Consider the following 20,473-nt stretch of genomic DNA (forward strand, 5'->3'; position numbering starts at 1 on the left):
TTTACTACACAACCCAACAATTTTAACCTTTGATGTTTACCCAAAGGAGCTTAGAGCATTTTCATCTAGAAGCCTACATTGAATGCTTACAATAGCTTTACAATGTTCATTTCAGACACAACGGTGACCATTTCGTTGCTACTGGGATGTTGTTCAGCATGTGAGTGGAGAGAATGCTATGTCCCAACACTGGAGCAGAATTTAGGAGTTCACAGAATGAACTATCAAGCCACCCAGGAAAGGCCAATACCAAGAGCAGGGACTGCCAGGTGCCAGAAGTCATTCATGGGGAGAAAGGCATGAACTTGGGGCACATAAAGGATATTTAGGGGAGTGAAACTTTTGTGCGGCCCCTGATGATTGATGTGTTATATATGTGTCAAAGCCAATAGAATACACAACACCACCGAAACCTAGTGCAAACTATAGACTATGGCTTTTCAGAGTCGGCATACACTCAGTGATGTTAATGCGTGTACCGTTCTGGTAGAGGATGCTATAGTGGGAGCAGGCTTTAATCAGTATGGGCTTGAGGCATATGGAACTCTACTTTTTTATTCAGTTTTGCGGTGAAAATAAAGCTGCTCTAAAAAAGTTTACTAAAAAGAAAATAAGCCAACAACGAAACCCATCCAGAGATGCTATGGTAAGTTCTATATTAAATTTTATTTAGGAATACATATTATATAAAAGTTTTATTTCACAATTACATAGATAATGCTCTGTGTCTGGTGTCCATGTTTGCTGCAGATGACTGTTGCTTCTATGGGGGAAGAGATTAAGAATGAAAGGGACTGGGACTAGCTACTCCCAGCTGTCCCTGGGGGCTCTGAGAGGTGCCCAGCACCTCGGGTACGTCACTGTTCAAAGCAAATGAGGAACTTGACCCTGCGACTGTTCTCAGGGACCGTGCTGCACATGGATTTCATTATTGATGCCTGCTGTATGGAGCCCAGCTGACGTCTGTGACGGCATCAGTATCCGGCTTCCAATCTCCACTCCTTAAAATATTTCTCCATCGTGTTCCTGGACTGAAAGGTGCCGACGTTTACGGTGGGTATGATTTTCTGTGGCTTCAGCCACTGGACAAAACGCTTCATTTCTAAGTAGCTGCTGTGCTCACTATAGGGGATTCCTGTAACATCAGAGGGAAGAGATTATTTTCTAAAAACCAAACTAATAAAAAAATATATATGAATATATATATTATATGAAAAAGCAATCTAGAATATTATTCTAAAAAAAAAACCCCCTCTGGTATTTTAGTTATGATAAAAGTAACTTGATGCTATGCTGTGTGGTGGTGACACACTTCCTTAACAACGCACTTGGAAGGCAGAGGCAGGCAGATTCTGAGTTTGAGGCTAGCCTGGTCTACAGAGCAAGTTTCAGGATAGCCAGGGCTACACAAACAGTCTTGAAGAAAAAAGAAATAACACCCCTGCACACACATAAAACCTTTATTAGTCTTTATGACTAAGAATGATGAAAATATTAACTTATCATAAAACTCAGGGCACACAGAAAACAAAACCACTATGTTATAATGCATATACCTAGACACATGCATTTTTGGAGAACTACATTCATTTGGGATTTTCTTCTTCCTCTAAACCAGTGGTCTCGACCCCTTTGGGAGTCAAATAAGTCAGAGGGTGGCTTAGACCACTGATAACCACAGACATTAACATTATGGTTCCTAACAGTAACAGCATCACAGTCCTGAAGGAGCTGTGAAGATAACTTAGGCTGGGGTCAGCACGGTGTGAACATTAAAGGTCGCGGCATTGGGAAGCTTGAGAACCACTGCACTACACTCTCCCCTCAGCCGTGAGCTTCAGGAAATCTGGAGGAAATCGGAAAATGGGAAGAAAGACACACAAGGGCCTCTGGTTCCTAGAGTAAGCAATCCTCAATACAGCTTTACATACAGAAAAAGCAAGACGCGAAACAAGGGCTCCTAAAGCCCCTTTATTGTCTTTTCTTAAAGAGCAATGGAGGGCTCTGAGAGTGAACCGGTCCGTTAGTGGTGACACGCAGCTCATCCCTACCCGACATTCTGAGGGCGAGGGTAAACCTCCCAAAGGGAGCCTGCACCAGCTGCCACCCTGCCGTCACCACATCTAACTCACCTCTTCCTGCCACAACCTTGCTGCTTCCTGACAGCGCGGTATAAAACCACAGCATTGCCTGTTTCAAGTAACTATCGTTTCCTCTAAAATCACCGACTGTCACATGCAGTGGCCTGCGCTGGGCGGCACTGGACACTCACCAGCTCCGCTCCCTCATGCTGGCTTACAGTGCACTGGGCAGGAGCTCAGAGTTAGAGGGACCTGAAACTCTTGGGTTGCTAAATTCTCTGCTACCCGTTTCTCTTGGTTGTTAATTTTACAGTGCTTTAAGCATTAATTAAGTTAAGACAGGCATTCCAAGTGCATCTCAAGGGAGAAGCTCTGGACCAGAGAGGTGGTTCAGTGGTCAGGATACTTGCTACCACACCTGATAACCAAGTGTCACCCCTGGGACCCAAACAGCAGGAGGAGAGGACTGACTCCAGCACGTCCGTCGTCCTCTCATCTCCACATCCACACCTGGTATACACGCACAAATGAAGAGATGTCATAAAAAGGAGAAATGTCTGGAAAACGGGAAGCTTGAATGACTTTACCATATATTGCTATGTTTCCTTTTGTCTGGGGAGTAATATCTGCTATGCTCGTTATGTTGTTAGAGTGTGTCCATCCTGTAGGTCGGAAAGCCAAAATCTGATCAAATTTCCCACCACACTTCTTCAAGTGGTTCTGCAAACCCTGTTAAATGAAAACAGTGCATTGACCGTTGGTCAGCGTCAACAGAGATGGAGTCTGTGGAATCAAACGGCGAGATCAGAGGCCTGGCACAGGCAGTCACAGATAGCTTCTGTTGCAAGACTGCCGTGCAATGAGCCAGTGCCATGCTTCGAAAGAGACAGTCATGGGAGACACATACAAGCTCCTCTTTCCTTCTTTCTGGAACTGGCCAAGGCAGCATCTGGAAAGAAGCCCTACAGGTCATTTGGGACCTAAGTAGCTGAGTGAAGTGAAATCTGATCTGAGTTAGCTCCAAAGCCACACAGAGACATTAATACGATAACAATAGACAGAAATGCAACACAAGTCTGTGAGCAAAGCGACACAGAGACACTAATACAATAACAATAGACAGAAATGCAACACAAGTCTGTGAGCAAAGCTGAGGGGAGCTGAGGAAGGGCACAGCAATCCGCTGAGGTGGTACTGTACTGTACCCAGATTTTAAAGATGTCCTGTGGCATTCTTCCTGGGCACTTGCTGTTTACCTCAAACATAAACTGGACTCATCTTGGTCTTCAGGGCGCTGTAATCAGAGGTGATGTGCTGTCTTACTCATTGCTTTTTCTGTTTTGTTTTTGTTTGGTCTTTAGTTTTTGGAGGCAGGGTTCTTTGTGTAGCCCTGAGCATCCTTCCTGGAGCTCACTCTGTAGACCAGGCTGGCCCCAAGCTCCCACCTGCCTCTGCCTCCCAAGTGTGGGATTAAAGGCGTGTGCTACCTCTGGGCTCAGTCCCTGTTCTATTGCTCTGCAGAGATGCCATGACCAAGGCAACTCTTATAAAGGAAAGTATTTAATTGGGGGCTAAAAAGAGGGGGGGGGCGGGGAGACAGAGAGACAGAGAGACAGAGACAGACAGAGAGACAGGGCCTATCACAGGTTTTTGAAATCTCAAAGCCCACCCCTAGTGGTGCTTCCTCTCACAAAGCCATACAAACTCCAACAGAACCACCTTCTAATCCTTTCAAACAGTGCCACTTCCAAGTGACTAAGCACTCAAACATTTGCTTAAGTGGGGCATTCTTATTTAGATCACCACATTCCACTCCGCTACCCCCATAGGTTTGTAGTCATATCATACTGCAAATGTATTTAGTCTGACTTCAGAAGTCCCCAGTCTCCCACAGACTCAACGTTATCTACAATTCCACAGTCTGTTGAGACTCACCTGTTAAACACAGCAGGTCAAACCTCAACTTCTACAACTCCACCCCTGACGTCAGAGCGCTCTCCAGATCTGCAGCTCCTTTTGGCGTTGTGGACTGCGACACATTTCACTTACTTGGACTGGTTCCACATCTGGTCTGCTGCCCTTCCTGAAAGGTATCCCTAACATCTTGGGGTTTCTAAGGCAATCCAGACTTCACCTTCATAGCTTCACACAAAGGCCTCTCTGGACCTGCATGCAGGGATATCCCTCACACCCTCCTGGGCTCAGTGACTTTCCTTAGCCATGGAGGGAGACATCCCAATTCCTTTCTTGTATTCTTGACTCTAAACCCAGAACCGGGAGGCTGAAGCTGACAAGTTTTGCTGCTTGCTGGGGCTGGAACAGGACCCTGTGTTCACCTATGTCTGCATCAGCTTTCTGGCTCTGTGGCTGGTGGTCTCCCTCACAGCTTAAGCTTTTCCTCAACTCCTTCTCACAGGTTGGAAGCTTAGCTGGGTGGGGTCTTCCCCTGAGGCTACTGCTCCATTATTTCTTTTAGCATCTGGCTTTTCTTTAAACACTGTATCTCCTTGAGCACAGTTCTCAGCTCCACCAGACTTCCTGGTGCTCCCTTTCCCCTCACTGTACACTGTGTACTTCTCTTTGTCCAGCGTGCTCCTTTTCACTATAGATCAGCATAAGAGTGATTACCAATAATCGTATGACACAGTCAATACTAGACTATCTTAAAACTTTCTCAGTCAACACCATTTGTCCAAAACTCTTTAGCCTAGGCAGATTTTTAGGATAAGGACAAACCCACCCATGTTCTTTGACAAAATACCAAACAAAAGGTAATATTCTCACCCTCTGACACTTCTCAGGCGGGGCCCTCACAATTCACATCGCCATCAGCACTGTCTCCCAGGCTCCCCTACTAGGGTGGCCCATCAAGCCCGACTTAAAGTGTCCAACTACTTTCCTAGTTCAAACGTCCCGTCCCATACCTCCATCAAACAGCATGGCGGGAACTGTCACAGCGATACCCAAGTGCCTGGTACCAACTTCTGCCTTAGTCACTGTTTTATTGCTGTGAAGAGACATCACAACTAAGGTGACTCTTATAAAGAAAACGTCTAGTTAGGGGCTGGCTTACAGGTTCAGAGGTTTAATCCATTATCAGCGAGGCAGGGGGCATGGCAGGCACAGTGCTGGAACAGAAGGTGAGCCACAGAGACAGAGACACTGGGGCTGTGGTGGGCTTATGAAACCTCAAAGTCCACCCCCAGCAAGACACTTCCACAACTTCTAGTCTTTCTCAAAGAAAGTGCCACTTCCTGATGACTATGCATCCAAACACGTAAGTCTACAGGGGCTACTCTTACTCAAACCGCCACACCTGCTCCTCTTGTAAGTGTTGAATAAATTAAAGGGTCTCAGCTAAAGTCATAACGGGCTACATTTCAAAAACCTCCTTTTGAAAGACTAGAGACACTCAGCTGACCGCAACAGTGGCATGAGAACGGGGTAACGCTGACATAAGGGAGCTATTTTTAGGTCAACACTTTAGAGTTTAAGGTTGAAATCTAGGATTTCAAAAGTGTAGAATGAATTAGAATGCGCTTTGTTGATGAAGTAATTGTGTGTGTGTGCACGAGTGTGTGCACAAGCACATGTGTATATGTGTATAGAGGACATGGGGTATGGGATATCCTGCTCTATCATGCTCTGCCTATCCTTTGAGTTGGGGTCAGTCACTAACCTGGAATACGCTGATGGCCAGCACGAGCCACCTTCTTGTCTCTGCACCCCCAGTACTGGGGCTGCAAGCACTTGCACCTACTCCTGGCCTTTATTGGGTGCTGGAGATGTGAGTCCCGAATGTGCCTGCACAGCATGTGTTCATCTGCTGAGCTATCCTCCCAGCCCCGCTGGACTTCCGTTTGTACCAACCAAAGCTTTTATTAATTTGAGGAAAATATAAAGATATCTATCATGAAAGGACCATGTTTCTAGTCAGCTCCTAACTTAGATATTAAGAGCTGGAGTTGCAGACACTGATGTTATAGTAAACATCTCTAGCATTGTACGTTTCCCAGTTCTTGTTTTAGTTGTTTGCTTAAGTACTATTTTCCACCACCTCGCCCTCAGCCGGGTGACAGTAAACAGAGACCGCAGATGGTAATGATGATAATACGTGTAATTGTACCCATTGTCCCATCAACTGGAGTCTAGTTGGCAGCATCCATTACCAGCACAGGGTGCGCGCGCGCACACACACACACACACACGCACACACACGCGCACACACACACACACACACACACACACACACACACACACACACACACAAAACGCCCATGTGTCCGAACTACCTGAAAGAATTAAATGAGAACCAATTTTTGGTTCCTATGAGACAAATCAGTTATTCTAAATATAACATGTGATATAAGCCAGTGCTACAAATAGAAACTTGTGGTTGCTCGAGCCAAATCTACAGAGAAGGCTGCCAGCAACCCCTCACTGAGCATCAGCTACAATTGTAGGTCTGTTCTCCTGAGGAGAGTTATTATAAACAATTGAGTCAACACAAAACCCCTGATTTATGACTGCCTCCCCATGTTTATTGGTAACCAGTGTGTGAGGAAAACGCCTTGGCAATGTTGCCAAGGTTTAGTTCGGGTCACCAGCAACCCCCACAGCATCTCTGTATTGTGTTTTACCACATTTGGTCAATAAGGGTTAAGTCAGAGGTGGTGGTCAACCGTGAGACACCTGTGAGACCTTGGGACGAGCGGTGAGCAAGAACTAAGCATCATTTGCAGCGTCTCAGCCTTTATCTTTAGATATGTGAGTGCATGTGGTTGGGTGTGCTGTGTGTGCTCAGGTCCAGGTACACAATGGGCTTGTGGTGGCCAGAGGGCTATCTGTGTGTCGTTCCCTGGGACCCATCTACTGTTTAGCCAGGTTCTCTCAGTACCTGAAGCTTGCCAAGTGTTCTAAGCTACTGGTCAGGGTGCCCTAGACATCCAGCTGTCTCTGCTTCCTGGTGCTGGGTCTACAAAGCACATATTATACCCGGTTAGTGTTTGTTTCTTTGTTTTTAGCATGGGTCTGGGATAGAACTCAAGTCCTTGTACAGTGAGCATGTTACTGACCCCACACTCTAAAACCCTTTAAAGATTCCCTGAATACCTGGGAAACTCCTGGGTTTGTCTTTTAACAAGAAAGCCATTATGTCTGATGCAGTACAGATATTTGGTAAACTTGGTTATAATCATTAAGATATGATATTACGGGGCTGGGGATTTAGCTCAGTGGTAGAGCGCTTACCTAGGAAGCGCAAGGCCCTGGGTTCGGTCCCCAGCTCCGAAAAAAAGAACCAAAAAAAAAAAAAAAAAAAGATATGATATTACAATAATCATTGGATTCCACTCCTCTGTGCCTGATAGAGTAGGACTATTCAAATCTCCCCACTATCTGCTCACTCCCAGGGAGGATGGGAGAGTCCTGAGGCGGGAAAGAGATGCTGCTCTAAGCCCACACCCACAGCGGGCACTGGAGGTTAAGAAGGTGTGGCTCACCCCTGGAGCTTCCCAGCCCCACCCTTCAGATGTGCCTGGAGGGACTCCACCCACCCGCCCTTATCTTCTTAGACATTCATCTGAGACCCCTAAAACACAGACTTTTCATACAGGATGAATTTTTAGTATAAACTCCCAGAAGTGGTAAAAGAAGCTGAGAGAGTAGTAATCCTTTAGACAATAGCACGGGTAACTCCCTTCTCAAGAAGGCCAGCCTGAATCAGCTCTGCAGAAAGCCTTCCAGTCTGCCCTGAAAGCCGTCTGAGTTCCCGCATAGAAACTGTGCTTGAGGTTGCAGTTGCCTCAAGATTTATTTCTGTTTAGCCCTGGAACGATAAAAATACAGTCTAAAAGCAGCTCCCGAGGACCAGAACACTGTAAAGCTACTGGCTGTCAGGAGCCATCGAGTCCTTTTTCTGAGCAAGGCTGCTGAGAAGCCTCGCTTCGCCAATTACTGCCTTACCTCCGTGTCCCCATCGGGGTCACCTCAGTGTCCCCTCCAGGGTCACCCGTTTCTCACTAGTCCCACCACAGCAAAGCCACTGAGTTCTCTGAGGAAGCCACGCTGCGTGCCCAGCCCCTGGAGTACTCTGGCCGCACAGCAGCCGGCTCTGCTTCTGGTCTCTGTTTACCTCTCCTTTGCTTATTCACTGTGTTTTTTCTCTTGGTGTCTAGGCAGCAACTGCCAGTGTTAAAATCCCACAGTTGAGCAATTTTCAGTCTACTTACAAAATCAAAGTTGGGCAACACTGCCATTACCAAATTCTACAACGGCCACACCATCCAGAAAAGAAGCCCTTTATCCCCGGCAGCTCATGCCATAGCGTGTATTACTACTCCATCATTTTCGTGGTTGAAGAACGCCCTGCTTCCTGGATACATCACATTGTATTTGTTCATTCACTATTTGATGGTTGTCTCTGCTATTGGGCTGCTGTGAATCCTGCTACTGTGAGTTCTTCCACAGTTTCAGGCACGGTTATTAATAAGCATGATTTAGAACACAATGCAAAAAATGTGGTCTTGCTTTTGCCATATTCATGCTTATACACAACATTACTGTTTCCATTGGCAGGTGTCAAAATGTTACAATATGCAAAGAAAAAAATCCTAGAACTTAAATCTGAGAGATAGGCCCCCAAACCACAGGGACGTATCAGACCTTCCATATCACTGTTTGAGCTTATACCTGGGGATTCACACTAGAGCTTCCTGTCAGAATACACCAGCAGTTCATGCCAGTATTAATAGGGGCCAAAGTCAGAACCAAACAGAACAGGCCTGAGGGAAAAAACTTACAACTGTCTAACCCCTCCCTCACCCCAAGATGACTAGGAAAATGGTCCTGAAACAGAGCCTGGATGACCATCTAGGACATGCTTTTCTATCTGTGTTTCTTCCTTTGGGCTAACTGTCTATGTCTGAAGTCCTGGTGGCATGGGAATTACCCAACAGAGGTGTATACACAGAAAAGCTAAAACATCAAATGTTTTTGTCGGGGGAGGAGGGTATTTTCAGAATTCTGACAGAATTTCTTAGAGTTCTATTAGGATAAATACCTTTCCAGTGCTTACCTTAAAATTGATTTGCATCATGGGGAGGAGGTGAACCAGAGAGTTGCACATGTCTGTGGTAATGAGGGAGCTGACTTCGGGTATATTGAGGCACTGCAGAGTTTTATATTTTTCCTGGGACATGCCCACCTTTGAACCTAAAACATCGGCAATGGCTGTAGACAATGCAAAAGAAAAGAAACGATGAAACCACAGCTTGTTAAACAGAGTCACAACTTACTCACATTTTAAAGTACAAAATTACCAAATAAAAAAGCTAATTCACAAAACGAACATTCTCATTTTAACCACAAATCACCAAATGATTTGCTCATTGGCTACGTGTAATTAACAACGAGAGGGCCAAAGAATTTACTTTAAAGAGCTGATTACTTATCAATGAAAAGCTACAAAACAAGCATAGAAAGCAGATGTTGAAATGGCTCAGTAGCTGAGAGCACATTCTGCCCTTGCAGCTTGGTTCCAGCATCCTACTTGGGCCGGCAGCTCAAAACCTGGAATTCCAGCTCCAAGGTAACTGATGGGATCCTCTGGCCTCTGTGGGCACCTGCACTACCATGCACAGATGCAGATACACACACACACACACACACACACACACACACACACCTGACTGAAAGTGCAATTGATCTTAAAAGAAAGCAAAGAAAGCAGCATAGACAGTCAGATGGGAAGGAAGAACACTGGCACGTGTGAGAGCCCTGGCCTTATTACTTCATCTCTTGGAGGTTGGCATGGTGTTATCACACTTAAGAATCAGGGACCACTCTGCAGGAACTAAATGACACATCTATCACCTAGACAAACTACAGGAAGACAGAAACAATCACCCAGGAGCAAAAGTTAGATTGTTCTCTGCTGGCTCGCTGGTAGGTACAGCAAAGAATGATGCGGTATGGCTATGCAGTGAGCGCCTTAAAGGCTGAGACCACGGTGACGCACGGACTACCTATAGACATTAAGTGTCAAGATGTTCAAACTTGTCAAACGTTCCCGCAAAGTTTAGCCTCCCGGTTTAGTGTCGAGCACTATCCATTTTTCCTCTTCAAAGGTAATACTGGATCATTTCAGAAAGTATCAAATGCGGGAGCAGGGCTGAAAGGGCCCATGCAAGAGTCTGATCTTTATAATATATTAATGTGAATTAGATACCACTGCCACCCACCTAGGAAGACTTTCTCCTTTCCGATACAGTACGTGCCACAGACAATAAGGGCACGTGGGTTTAGAGTTACAGCCTCAAAGGCAGTGTTGATGGCAAACTGGATAGCCTCCTGCTGAGACGGGAAGGTATATTCTGGGCTGCAGTATCTGTGACAAGGAAATGGTTCTTACTGACGGAGGAAGAGCTGCAGCTCTGCTCGGATGCTTACAAGACAACAAACAAACCAAGTTCATACTCCAAGAACACAACTACTAAAACCACCCAGTCCCGCACTGCCCACAATGGAAATACGTGCAACTGCCAATTTATGCACAATAGTGATTTTCACCATACATTTTTTAATTATGTTTTTATCATCCTCAAAGAAGTTCCGTGTTTGAATATTCTTCTTCTCAATAAGAATATATTTTCTCAGTTGACCACTTTACTTATGAATGACAGAACTCAGTATCTATTTTAAAACCCAAGTCACTGTCAAAGAAAATACAACTGATATTTATAGACAAGAGTTCTGACTTAATAAATAAGAAACTAAATATAAATTTAATCTAATATCTCAAATTAAAGGTGGTATACACATGGTTATTTCCTTTCATAAACCCATAAATGCATGCATCACAAGAATACAGCACACACAGGGGCTGCAGAGATGGCTCATGGGTTAGGAGTGCAGATCCTAACCTGGCCTGTAGCTCCAGGGACTCTAACAGCTTACCTTCCCACTGGCACCTGCTCCCAGGAGCACAAACTCCGACACAGAGTTAGAGATAATAAAACAAATCTTTTAAAAAACACACAACAGATCCAGCTGGACTGTGTGCTCAAAAACACCCAGTGAAAGGCTGGCTCCCAGCTACTAATTATCTGTATATATTTTGAGATGAAGAGGGCGGTTTTTTCCAAAGTATAATATACTATAAGCACTGAACAAATGATTTTTTCATGATTGTCAGAACTGTTTTTGGTACTCAGTCATCAAAAAGGGGAACGAATCTCAGTCCTTCCTTCTAACACAAAGAAATCCAGAAACCCGTGAAGAATAAAACTACACGTCTTAAAAATGTTACTTTAATTTATCTACCATTTAAAGAACATAACATGTCACTGAGAACGAACACCCACGGAAAGACTTGTTTTTGGTGTTTCTGCATTTTTTGGAAAGATAATCTTTTACTGAAATATCTTATCCAAAGAATCCTTGAAATGTTTATACACTTGAATCCCAACAAATCAGTGTTATTTTAATACATGGAATTACATTGTATAGTACAAATATTTAATACACGGAATTACATCGTATAGTACAAATACATATAATTTCTGTCACTTCTATCTTAGTAAGGCTAAGATCACATAATCTAAACATGAACATTTAGTTGGCTGTATTTGTATCACTGAAGGATTCAAAGGTATCACTTATAGATTACCTTTTTAAGAAAAGAATAAAAGTAATTCCAATACTCATAAGCAAAACCCCACTGTGGCCTCTGTTTCCTCTTTATAACTATACCCAATAACTATATGGACACTTCAGAAAAAACAATAATTTAAAAGGTGTTTTCCTAAAGTCTGTCCCCCAATTTTCTTTTTAGTAACAGGACTGCCTATAACTATTTTCAAAATTAAAATAACAAAAAATTATGACCTATAATTCTAAATTTGCCTTTTAGCAGGTTTTTTAATGGCATTTCCTTTTGATAAACACTCTTAAAACAAAGTTGCCTGTAGACCACCATTTAAATGATCTAAGCAGATGCTTAAATTACCCACACAACTCAGGGCAGAGCTATGGGTGGGACAAGGGGGAACACATAAGGTTTCTCACGTGGTGTCTAGGAACAGTGTGTGGACTTTGCGGCTGGCAAGGAGAGAGCGTTCCATGCTGGGGTCTGCTCGGAAGTCTCCAGTGTGCAGTGTGACGGCACCGTTAGGAAGCTGGAAAAGGATCATGGTAGCACCTGGACAGCTGGGTACAAACATTTTAGAGGCACATGCAGGGAACAGACAAAGCACATCTCTCATCATCAACAGGAGAATGGCCTCCAACGGCGGCCCCGTGTGCAGGGAAGGTAGCTCACATCTACAGGGTGCACATTTACAAGACGGTACCGTCTTCAGGATAGGCTGGCCTGGCTTCTAAGCCCTTAGGACAACTTCTGTCTGATCAGAGTTGGCTGAGACCCTAGCTTGATCGAATAGTTTATGTGAACTGTGTGATCTGTGGTAAACATTGCAGTAAGGACAACTCTAAAAAACATCAGAACTCAAACTGGCGATCAAAAAAAAAAAAAAAAAAAAAGAAGTATCAGCAAGGCTGGAAGACATTTTTTTTTCTTTTTAAAGACTCTTTTTTTTTTTTTTCTTTTTTTCGGAGCTGGGGACCGAACCCAGGGCCTTGCGCTTGCTAGGCAAGCGCTCTACCACTGAGCTAAATCCCCAACCCCCTTTTAAAAGACTCTTAACATGAGAATATTGGCCTGGACTTCAGCAAATCTAGATTTTGCCTTAGTTCTTTTCCAAGATGTTTATGGTCTCTATAGAACAGGCTCACATCCCAGAAAGAAGCCTAGTGGGTTGCTGTGTTTGGGCAACATGAATCTTGATAGCTCCATACAGTGCGGGGTAGAGATGCAGATGGGAAAGGGATGGAGAGGGAGAGGGAAGAAGAAGAAAACGAAGGAGGTGGGTAGAGAAGGGGGCAAGAAAGACAGAGACAGAGAGACAGAGAGAATGACAGAGAGACAGAGAGAACGACAGAAGGACAGACACAAAAAGACACAGAGAGAGACAGATAGACAGAGCGAGGAAGACAGAGAGACAAATAAAGACAGAGAGATAGAGATAAAGACAGAGAGAGACAGAGATAGAGACAGAGAGACACACATACATATATACATACATACATACATACAGAGAGAGAGAGAGAGAGAGAGAGAGAGAGAGAGAGAATGCTATCCATACCAATGGAAAAAGAAATCTTCCAAATCTTTAGAGTCTAAAATTAAATGATTTATTTTTTTTTAAGTTTAAAAGTAGGGTGGGAGCAGCAGGCCAATCCTCTGGTATCCAAATAGAATATAAGATTTTACTTTACCTAAGTTAAGGAAAATGGAAAACTTCATCTTTGAAGACCAGTAACAAAGTGTTCTTTTTTTAAAATATAAAGTGTTGCCAGTCAACTGTACAAAATATAACAAGACAACGGATTTACTCTACATTGTATCTGATAGTGAAATTGTATTTTCAAAAATAGAAATAGGGAGCTGGAGAGATGGCTCAGTGGTTAAGAGCACTGACTGCTCTTCCAGAGGTCCTGAGTTCAATTCCCAGCAACCACATGGTGGCTCACAACCATCTGTAATGGGATCCAATGCCTCTTCTGGTGTGTCTGAAGTCAGCTAGTGTACTCATATACATAAAATAAATAATTCTTTAAAAAAATATGAATAGTATTTACTCTGGTTTAAGAATCCAGATTGTCAGCTCTAGGCTCTCGGACAAGCATGCCAAGAAAGCCATTTTCTTTTTCCATGCTGTTTAAGGCAGGCACCTCTTATGGCACTTGTGTGTTGCCTACAGTGGTAAGTGGGTCACTGAGGAGACCTTCATACTTACTGATTGGCATCCAGCAAAACAACCTTCACACCGTCCACTATACATTCGGTGTCCATCGGCAACTGATGTATGTATTGTTCCTGCACACGAAGCTTCTTCTTCAACAGACTGCCAGTGATCTGCAAGGCAGGGTGTGTAAGAAGCTGGTACTGTATCATGTTCAGTGGGGGCCACGGTGTGTCAGTGCTCTCTGGTTTCCTGCTGTTATGCATGTGAACCCTCCACAGCAGGCACGGGTCTGTGAAATTCCCATGTCACTCTGCTGCTTGTTCATCGGAGAAAGGCCCGCCGTCCCTGCAGGACACACGAAGCACGTCCTGACCTGGCCCTTGCCCTCCACTGTTGGTTTATCTCCTCTGTTTCTTTGTGGTGTGTTCTGGATATTAACTTTCCGGAAGCTCAAAGTACGGATTTCTGAGGTGCCTGGGCCTCTCCACAGACTGCCTGATTCATTCTTTCACTGAGTAAAGAGGACACTTCCAGAGCCCTGTGAGGATTCCTTCGCATTCTAGCTGAAGCCCCGGGGAACTGTTAAATGTTCACGATCTAACAACCTGTTCAAGGTATTTTGCACCATGAAACGTCTTCTAAACTCCAGCTGGGGACAGAGTCTGAGGCACCACTGCTGTGGTAATAACCCTGCTCTCCTTTACCGGAAGGTACAAACTCCCGACATTAAGTATTGTGTCTCTGTATCTACCTAGGCACTCAGGTGCATGCTTCTCAGTGAGACTTGGCTTAGTGACTATACATACCCACTTGACTTTCAAACCTGAATGGCCAATCTGCTTAGCCGTCTTCTCCAGCACAATGCTGGCTCTTCTAGTTTTCAATAGCAACGTTTCTCAAGGTCACAACATTCCATAGAGTTTAGAGGACTGAAACTTACCTCGCTACAATAGATCGGCCGTGTGAAGTCCTTCGACAACCCAGCATAATGATCAGAGTGGAAATGTGTAAGGAAGTAGGCAGTGCAGCCTTCGATCTCGCCATACTGAAAAGCATCCACGGTGAAGCCAGTCCCTGCAAGGAGACGCCCCGCAGTGGGGTGAGCAGGAGCCAGGGGCTCACACACCTGGGTCCCCGCTAACTGCCGGGCCTCTCCACTCTGCTCCTCTCACTTATGCTTCAAATTCACTATGAGTTTCTTAAAAACATCCATTTATCAACAGGGAGGAATAATTCCTGTGTCTGCTAAATATTCCAGTGTAGAGTCTTGGGAATAATCTCCCCCCAAAAATAATAATAATAATTAAAAAATACTAAGTTACAAACCAATCATTTCATTTCCCTGACTAATGCTTTTGCAGTACTGATACTTAGGGGTAGGTAGGTGACATCTCTAATTTCTACCAAGCATGGAGAAGAGAATCAGTTAGAACTTCAAAGCCATGAATTCCAAAGAGGGGGTGAGGTTGATAGGCTTCTCAGGGATCAAAAACCATACCAAAGTTTGCAATCCTCCAAAGAGCCAAAGTAAAAGAAAAGACAGGTAATATTATCTGTAGTCCTTGGACTTCCTTTTGGGTTAGCGGAGGAGGAAGGAAACGAGAAGGGGTTGCCTCGAAAGTCTTCCCGGAGGAAAAATGACAAACGTGAACTTGAGAAACACTGTTCTAAAATGTGCTTATGGACGAAACAGTCAAGTGTGCTGACCGCTGATAAGCAGGCAAACTGACTCAGCCTCACCACACTTTCGAGGCGGCCAATATGTACACGTGCGTACGTAGCATGTGTAAAGTATAAAAAATGAAGTGTGATGATCACTGAAAACAGAAGCAGCCTTGGTCCCACATCAGTGAGGTATTTCTGGGCAGTATCAGAAGCTGAGTGAATTCCTGCTGTTCCCTAATAGAAGAGTTAGTTCCTGTTAGCAATAGAATTCAATTTTCCTATGAACTTATTTATCTGTGAAGGCATGGGCAGGTACCCAATTGGAACATAAAAAAGCAGAAAACCCTAGGTTCTCGCACTGCTTTAAAATCGGCCTTTGTGGTAGGTAGAGCCTGTTCCACTCCCCCTTTTAAGCCACTAGGCCTGTTTATCCTCAGCTTTTGTTATCTTTACACCGACATCTTACGTCTTTAAGGTTACGTGGAATCTTCACTGTTCACATGCCTTTCTATAATGGGTACCTAATCACTATAGTATCCTATAGAAAATGGTTAATAAAAATTTGCTGATAATGGAGAAAAAAAATTAAAAAAAAAAAACCTGAACGCTAATTCTGTTAAAAGATTCCCAAAGTATCATAAAAAGCAAATATATATTGTATATACTCTACACAAATTATTTCAACGACAGAAATGTGACGTTAAACATTGCTGTGTCTTCCCTGAGGAGCTGAAGCTGGTATTTCAACTTACCGGGGATTCTCTTATAGAATGGACATGTTCTCCTCGATTCCCCTCCACCAGAGGACTCGGAAATGTTCACGGACCCTCTCTGCGTCCTGCTGGGAGTCCGTCTTGCAAAGGCTTTGCTTCTCCTCAAGCTGACTGCCCCCAACTCTGGATTGTTAGTGAGGTGACCTGACCTTCCCTGGTATGTTCCTTCCTGTGGTGAATTGGACTTTTTATGTCTCTTTCTTCGATGTTGGGCCCTCTCTCCAGACAGTTCCATAGAGTGCTGGCTCTCATTTAAATTCTTTGCATCAAATTCTAAGTCACTTAGGGAGCTCTGCGCTTTCCTCTTGCACAACCGGGGCCTCTTTTCACTGGGACTCACAACTGGACTGGCCTTTGGCCCTTCTGACGCTCTTTCCCTTGGTGATGTGTCTTGTGTTTTGGGTGGCAGTCCAAAAAACACACCTATGTCCATTTGCTTCATTACTTTCTTAGAAGGTTGGCTTGCACTGCCCTTGGGGCTGGAAGGCGCTGTGCTCAATGACTTGTTAAGGGGCGCGCTAGAGGGCCTCTGTGTGTTCGAGCAGGCACAGTTAGCGCCTGGAGCACCCGAGCCCTTACTCCATAATCCTCTCCTCTGACTTTGGGTTGGATGCAAAGGCAGACGCTCGCCTCCCTCCTTTTCAAGTGGCTTTGACATGGCACTTAGAAGTAGTGGCAGCGAGGTATGACTGCCGGCGGCCGACGTTTCAGTTTTCTGTTGCTGATGACGTGATGCAAGTGAGTGGAATTTTTCTGGCTTTGCCTTGGTGGTCTGGCAATTAGGAGTAGCGCCTCCCACTGCCGACGGCGCAGGTGAAAGCAAGAGGAAGGCGGCATCTGTATCTGATGGGTCCTCTCCGGAAAGCCGACCCGAGGTGCGGGAGATGAGCTGGAAAGAGTCATTTCCTGTACTGCCTCTACTCAGCGCACTACACCCAGCCTGAGCGGCCAGGGTCTTCGCTGTGGGCTGGATCCCCTCTGCTTCCTCTGGGAAGGGACCATGAAGGTTTTCGAACGTGGCAGAGACATCTTCTAGGCTGCTGTCTTTAGAGCTTTGGGTGAAAAACAGCTCCTGCTGTGAGTCGTCCAGCTCTTGGTCGCAGTTGTAAGTCTCCTCGTCACTGTGCAGCGGAGAGTAAGAGATCTCGAAGTCGCCGCAGCCATTTTCTGGCAATGGCAAACCAGTACTCCCTGACTCGCTTTGGCAGTTGAAGGCAACCTCAGCAAGGGGAGATCCGCCTCCCACCAGCTGGTCTCTCTTAACAAACTCTGCACGCTGTGGAACCAGTGACTTTTGGGAACGTGGAGAAGAGGCACTCTTCCTGTTGGTTTCAGCTGGAGGCTGGGATGTTTTTAGACACTGTATCATCAACAAAGAATCTTCTAACACTTTTCTTGAGTCCTCAGTTTTCAGAAGCACAGACCGCCTTTCCTCAAGGTTACAAGAATCTGGCTGTGCTGCAGCGAAGCGCCCAGCCAACGCCTGCGAGGGGCTGAGGGGCTCCTTGCTATCTCGACTTTGAGCAAGCAGGACGTGAGTGTATTTCTTATAGTGGGAAGGAATTGTGGAGCTACACAGCACGCCGTCAGGGCACTCTGGAAATAGTTAAAAAAGAAAGAAGATCATTTTATACACTAAACCTTGACCGCACTAACACCATAAAGTAACTACTAGGCACAAAACCACGGTTCACCATTTGGTTTTGTTTTTTTGAGACAGGGTCTCTCTACAGAGCCCTGGCTATCCCAAACTCTATGTAAACCAGGCTGTCCTTGAACTGACAGGTATCTGCCCACCTCCCAAGCGCTGGTATGAAAGGTGTGGGCCACCATGCCTAGCCCTCCATGGGTCCCGTCTAAGAACTATGGCAACATCTATGGCTAACTGCCAAAATCAACATTAAAACACCAAAAATTAATCCAATATATTTTTACAAGGTTAAGCCAAGTACTTTTATATTGCTTTTCGGATCCTCTTTCCACAAGGAAATTTGAGGTAACTTAGAAACAAATAGTCAAAACTCATTCTCCATATAGTCCAAGGAGAACTGTCTGTGTGTTAAACATGACATTTATCTTAAAATATCATAAAAACATGGCACCACTCCTGTTACTGACACATTTCTGTGAGACTGAATCATCTAAAACTACCTTCTAGTTCCTCTTCCGGTATTCTAACACGCATGATGAATACAACACGTCCCTATTTAGAAACCAAATGTATTTATAGTTTTCTATCTGATTCAAAAGTAGGAGAACAAATTGAGACCGTAGGAATGCTCATCTTTAAAATGTTAATACTATCCAACTTATTCGGTCCTTATAGGAGTTATGTAGGAGCAAGTAGAATGTTCAGTGACATTTATGGCAACTGAGGAGTTGAGACGCCAGCTCAGTCAATGAAGTACCTGCTGTGTACACGAGGACCTGGGTTCCGATTACCAATGTGTACATAAGCAAGTCAGGCATGGTTACAAGTGCCTATAATCCCAGCACTGAGGGGACACTGACAGGAGCCTCGCTAGGCCTTTTCTTACCTGTGTCCGAGATGGGTGGAGAATCCAAACACTCAAAAACATGCCACCGGGGTGTCTGACCTAGTAATGAGGAGAAGGGCATCTGGCAGCTAGGGCAGTGTCCATCATAAAGCGGGCGCACCTTTGGGGTCGCCTGCTTGCCTCTGTTTGTTCTACATTGCTTTTTTGGTGTTGTCTCTTTGCTCTGAGACTGCTGAATGTCGTCTCTACAGCTTGAATTCTGGCTGGATCCTGCAGAAATCTGACTGTTTGTTTCTGCAAGGCACACTGGATGGTCCTTTGTCTCGCCAGGATTTTCTGAAGTTCTCTTTTTGTTTCCTTTTCCTTTGGACTGGTATTTTCCATCTGTTGCTTTTTCAACAGATTCTGAAATATTTTCAGAACAACTATTTGGATGTACTGGTTTGGGTTTTCTTTTAGATTTATATTCCCAGATGTCTTCTTCCCAAAACGCGTCTTCTAACATGGCAAAAATGATTTTTTACGAGCGTGGCACTAGTCTTTGGTGAATTCAGAGTGCATTTCTTATAATGAAATTTTAATAGGAAAAAAAAAGTAACCAAAAGTCAACTAATTTGGTTGGAACTGAAGAAAGCTTTAGTGGTACTGGCCCACAGCCCACTTAGTACCTGTGAACAACTGCTGTTCCATTTATACCACAATAAAAATTAAGAGAATCCACCACAGGGTAACATCTGTACGGTTTTCTTTACACCATGACACACTATTTCATTCAGGTTTTTTTTTTTAACTTTCCAGAGCTTGATTTATGAAAATAAGAATCAAGAATGCCTCAAATGTTAAGCACTGATGGAGAAGTACCTGGCTCGATGACTTTAATTGAAAACAGGGTCTATATAATGGTTAGGAAGCTATTGTGGCTCTCATTCATGTGGACAAGTGTCCATTCACAAGTCCAGTCACAATCCCTAGTCTACTGAGTGCAAAACTAGTCACGCCATAATCAAAGAGGTGTTGGTTACAACCCACAGCTACCCTTATACGTCCCTCATGAATCCAACCAGCTTCAGTTTCCTGGGTCAGTCCATGTCTTCCTCCATCATAGGATCAAACCCTGCACAGTGAACAAAGTTCAAACAGGTGAGACTGTACTCCACACCCCTGGGGCTGTCTGCCCCGAAAGCCATCAGCCACCTCTGTAGACCTCCAGAGAGGTCAGATACCAGAAAATTCCTACAAGCTCCCTCTCTTTGCCTTTGGATCTGGGGTCGGGGAAGGTCAATGAAAGGGTCCTAGGTTATTCTGAGGTTAAGCAATGCTAGCTCTCAAAGGGCCCTTCTGCGGCTCGCCCCCTCCCCTCCAGCAGTCCCTCGCGGGCACACCTGGCCAGGCAGCATGGGGACCAGCTGCAGCTGCTTCCTCTCGGCGCCGCCTCCGCTCGCGGGACATTCCATTCGCGCCCGCACTTTCAGCACACCCAGAGTCACAGCACACTTTATTTTTGGTTGTTGTTAACAACACAAAACCACTGGCCTCACTGCCTACATAACAAAGCTTCTCCTCTGAGTATTGCTTTACCCTATTTACCTTTCGGGTCTTTCTTGGCGGGAACGCAGTCCCGCTGTCACTGCCGTGCCGAATCAGCTGATGTC

General features: G+C 44.8%; 1 protein-coding gene and 1 long non-coding RNA gene across 10 annotated transcripts; both read right to left on the reverse strand.

The window, feature by feature from the left end:
• Positions 1 to 644: 644 nt before the first annotated feature.
• Dclre1a (DNA cross-link repair 1A) lies at positions 645 to 20,463 on the reverse strand. Of its 9 annotated transcripts, none has more exons than XR_015682053.1 (10): positions 20,409 to 20,463; positions 18,861 to 19,935; positions 16,303 to 17,919; positions 14,826 to 14,959; positions 13,937 to 14,055; positions 12,147 to 12,256; positions 10,322 to 10,467; positions 9,157 to 9,311; positions 2,669 to 2,810; positions 648 to 1,135 (listed from the first exon to the last, which is right to left on the reverse strand). XR_015682053.1 is itself a non-coding variant. In XM_087648891.1 (10 exons), exons 2-10 carry the CDS (start codon positions 19,324 to 19,326, stop codon positions 975 to 977), a joined length of 3,081 nt encoding a protein of 1,026 aa, XP_087505017.1. In that variant the 5' UTR covers positions 19,327 to 19,935; positions 20,409 to 20,463; the 3' UTR covers positions 648 to 974.
• LOC148007939 (uncharacterized) lies at positions 4,017 to 8,215 on the reverse strand. The gene is made up of 3 exons (XR_015648299.1): positions 8,046 to 8,215; positions 5,006 to 5,088; positions 4,017 to 4,164 (listed from the first exon to the last, which is right to left on the reverse strand). It is a non-coding gene; the product is annotated as an uncharacterized LOC148007939 (long non-coding RNA).
• Positions 20,464 to 20,473: the final 10 nt, after the last annotated feature.

This window comes from Rattus norvegicus, chromosome 1 (genome assembly GCF_021556685.1).
Source record: "Rattus norvegicus strain SHRSP/BbbUtx chromosome 1, alternate assembly SHRSP_T2T, whole genome shotgun sequence".
Classification (NCBI taxonomy): domain Eukaryota; kingdom Metazoa; phylum Chordata; class Mammalia; order Rodentia; family Muridae; genus Rattus; species Rattus norvegicus.

Excerpts from the sequence above, each read along its gene's own strand:
- Dclre1a (XM_087648891.1), bottom strand. The coding sequence starts at position 19,326 with ATGTTAGAAGACGCGTTTTGGGAAGAAGACATCTGGGAATATAAATCT. Across the intron at positions 17,920-18,860 it reads TCCACCCATCTCGGACACAG|AGTGCCCTGACGGCGTGCTG; the intron begins GTAAGAAAAGGC and ends AACTATTTCCAG. Across the intron at positions 9,312-10,321 it reads AAAGGAGAAAGTCTTCCTAG|CCATTGCCGATGTTTTAGGT; the intron begins GTGGGTGGCAGT and ends CATTGTCTACAG.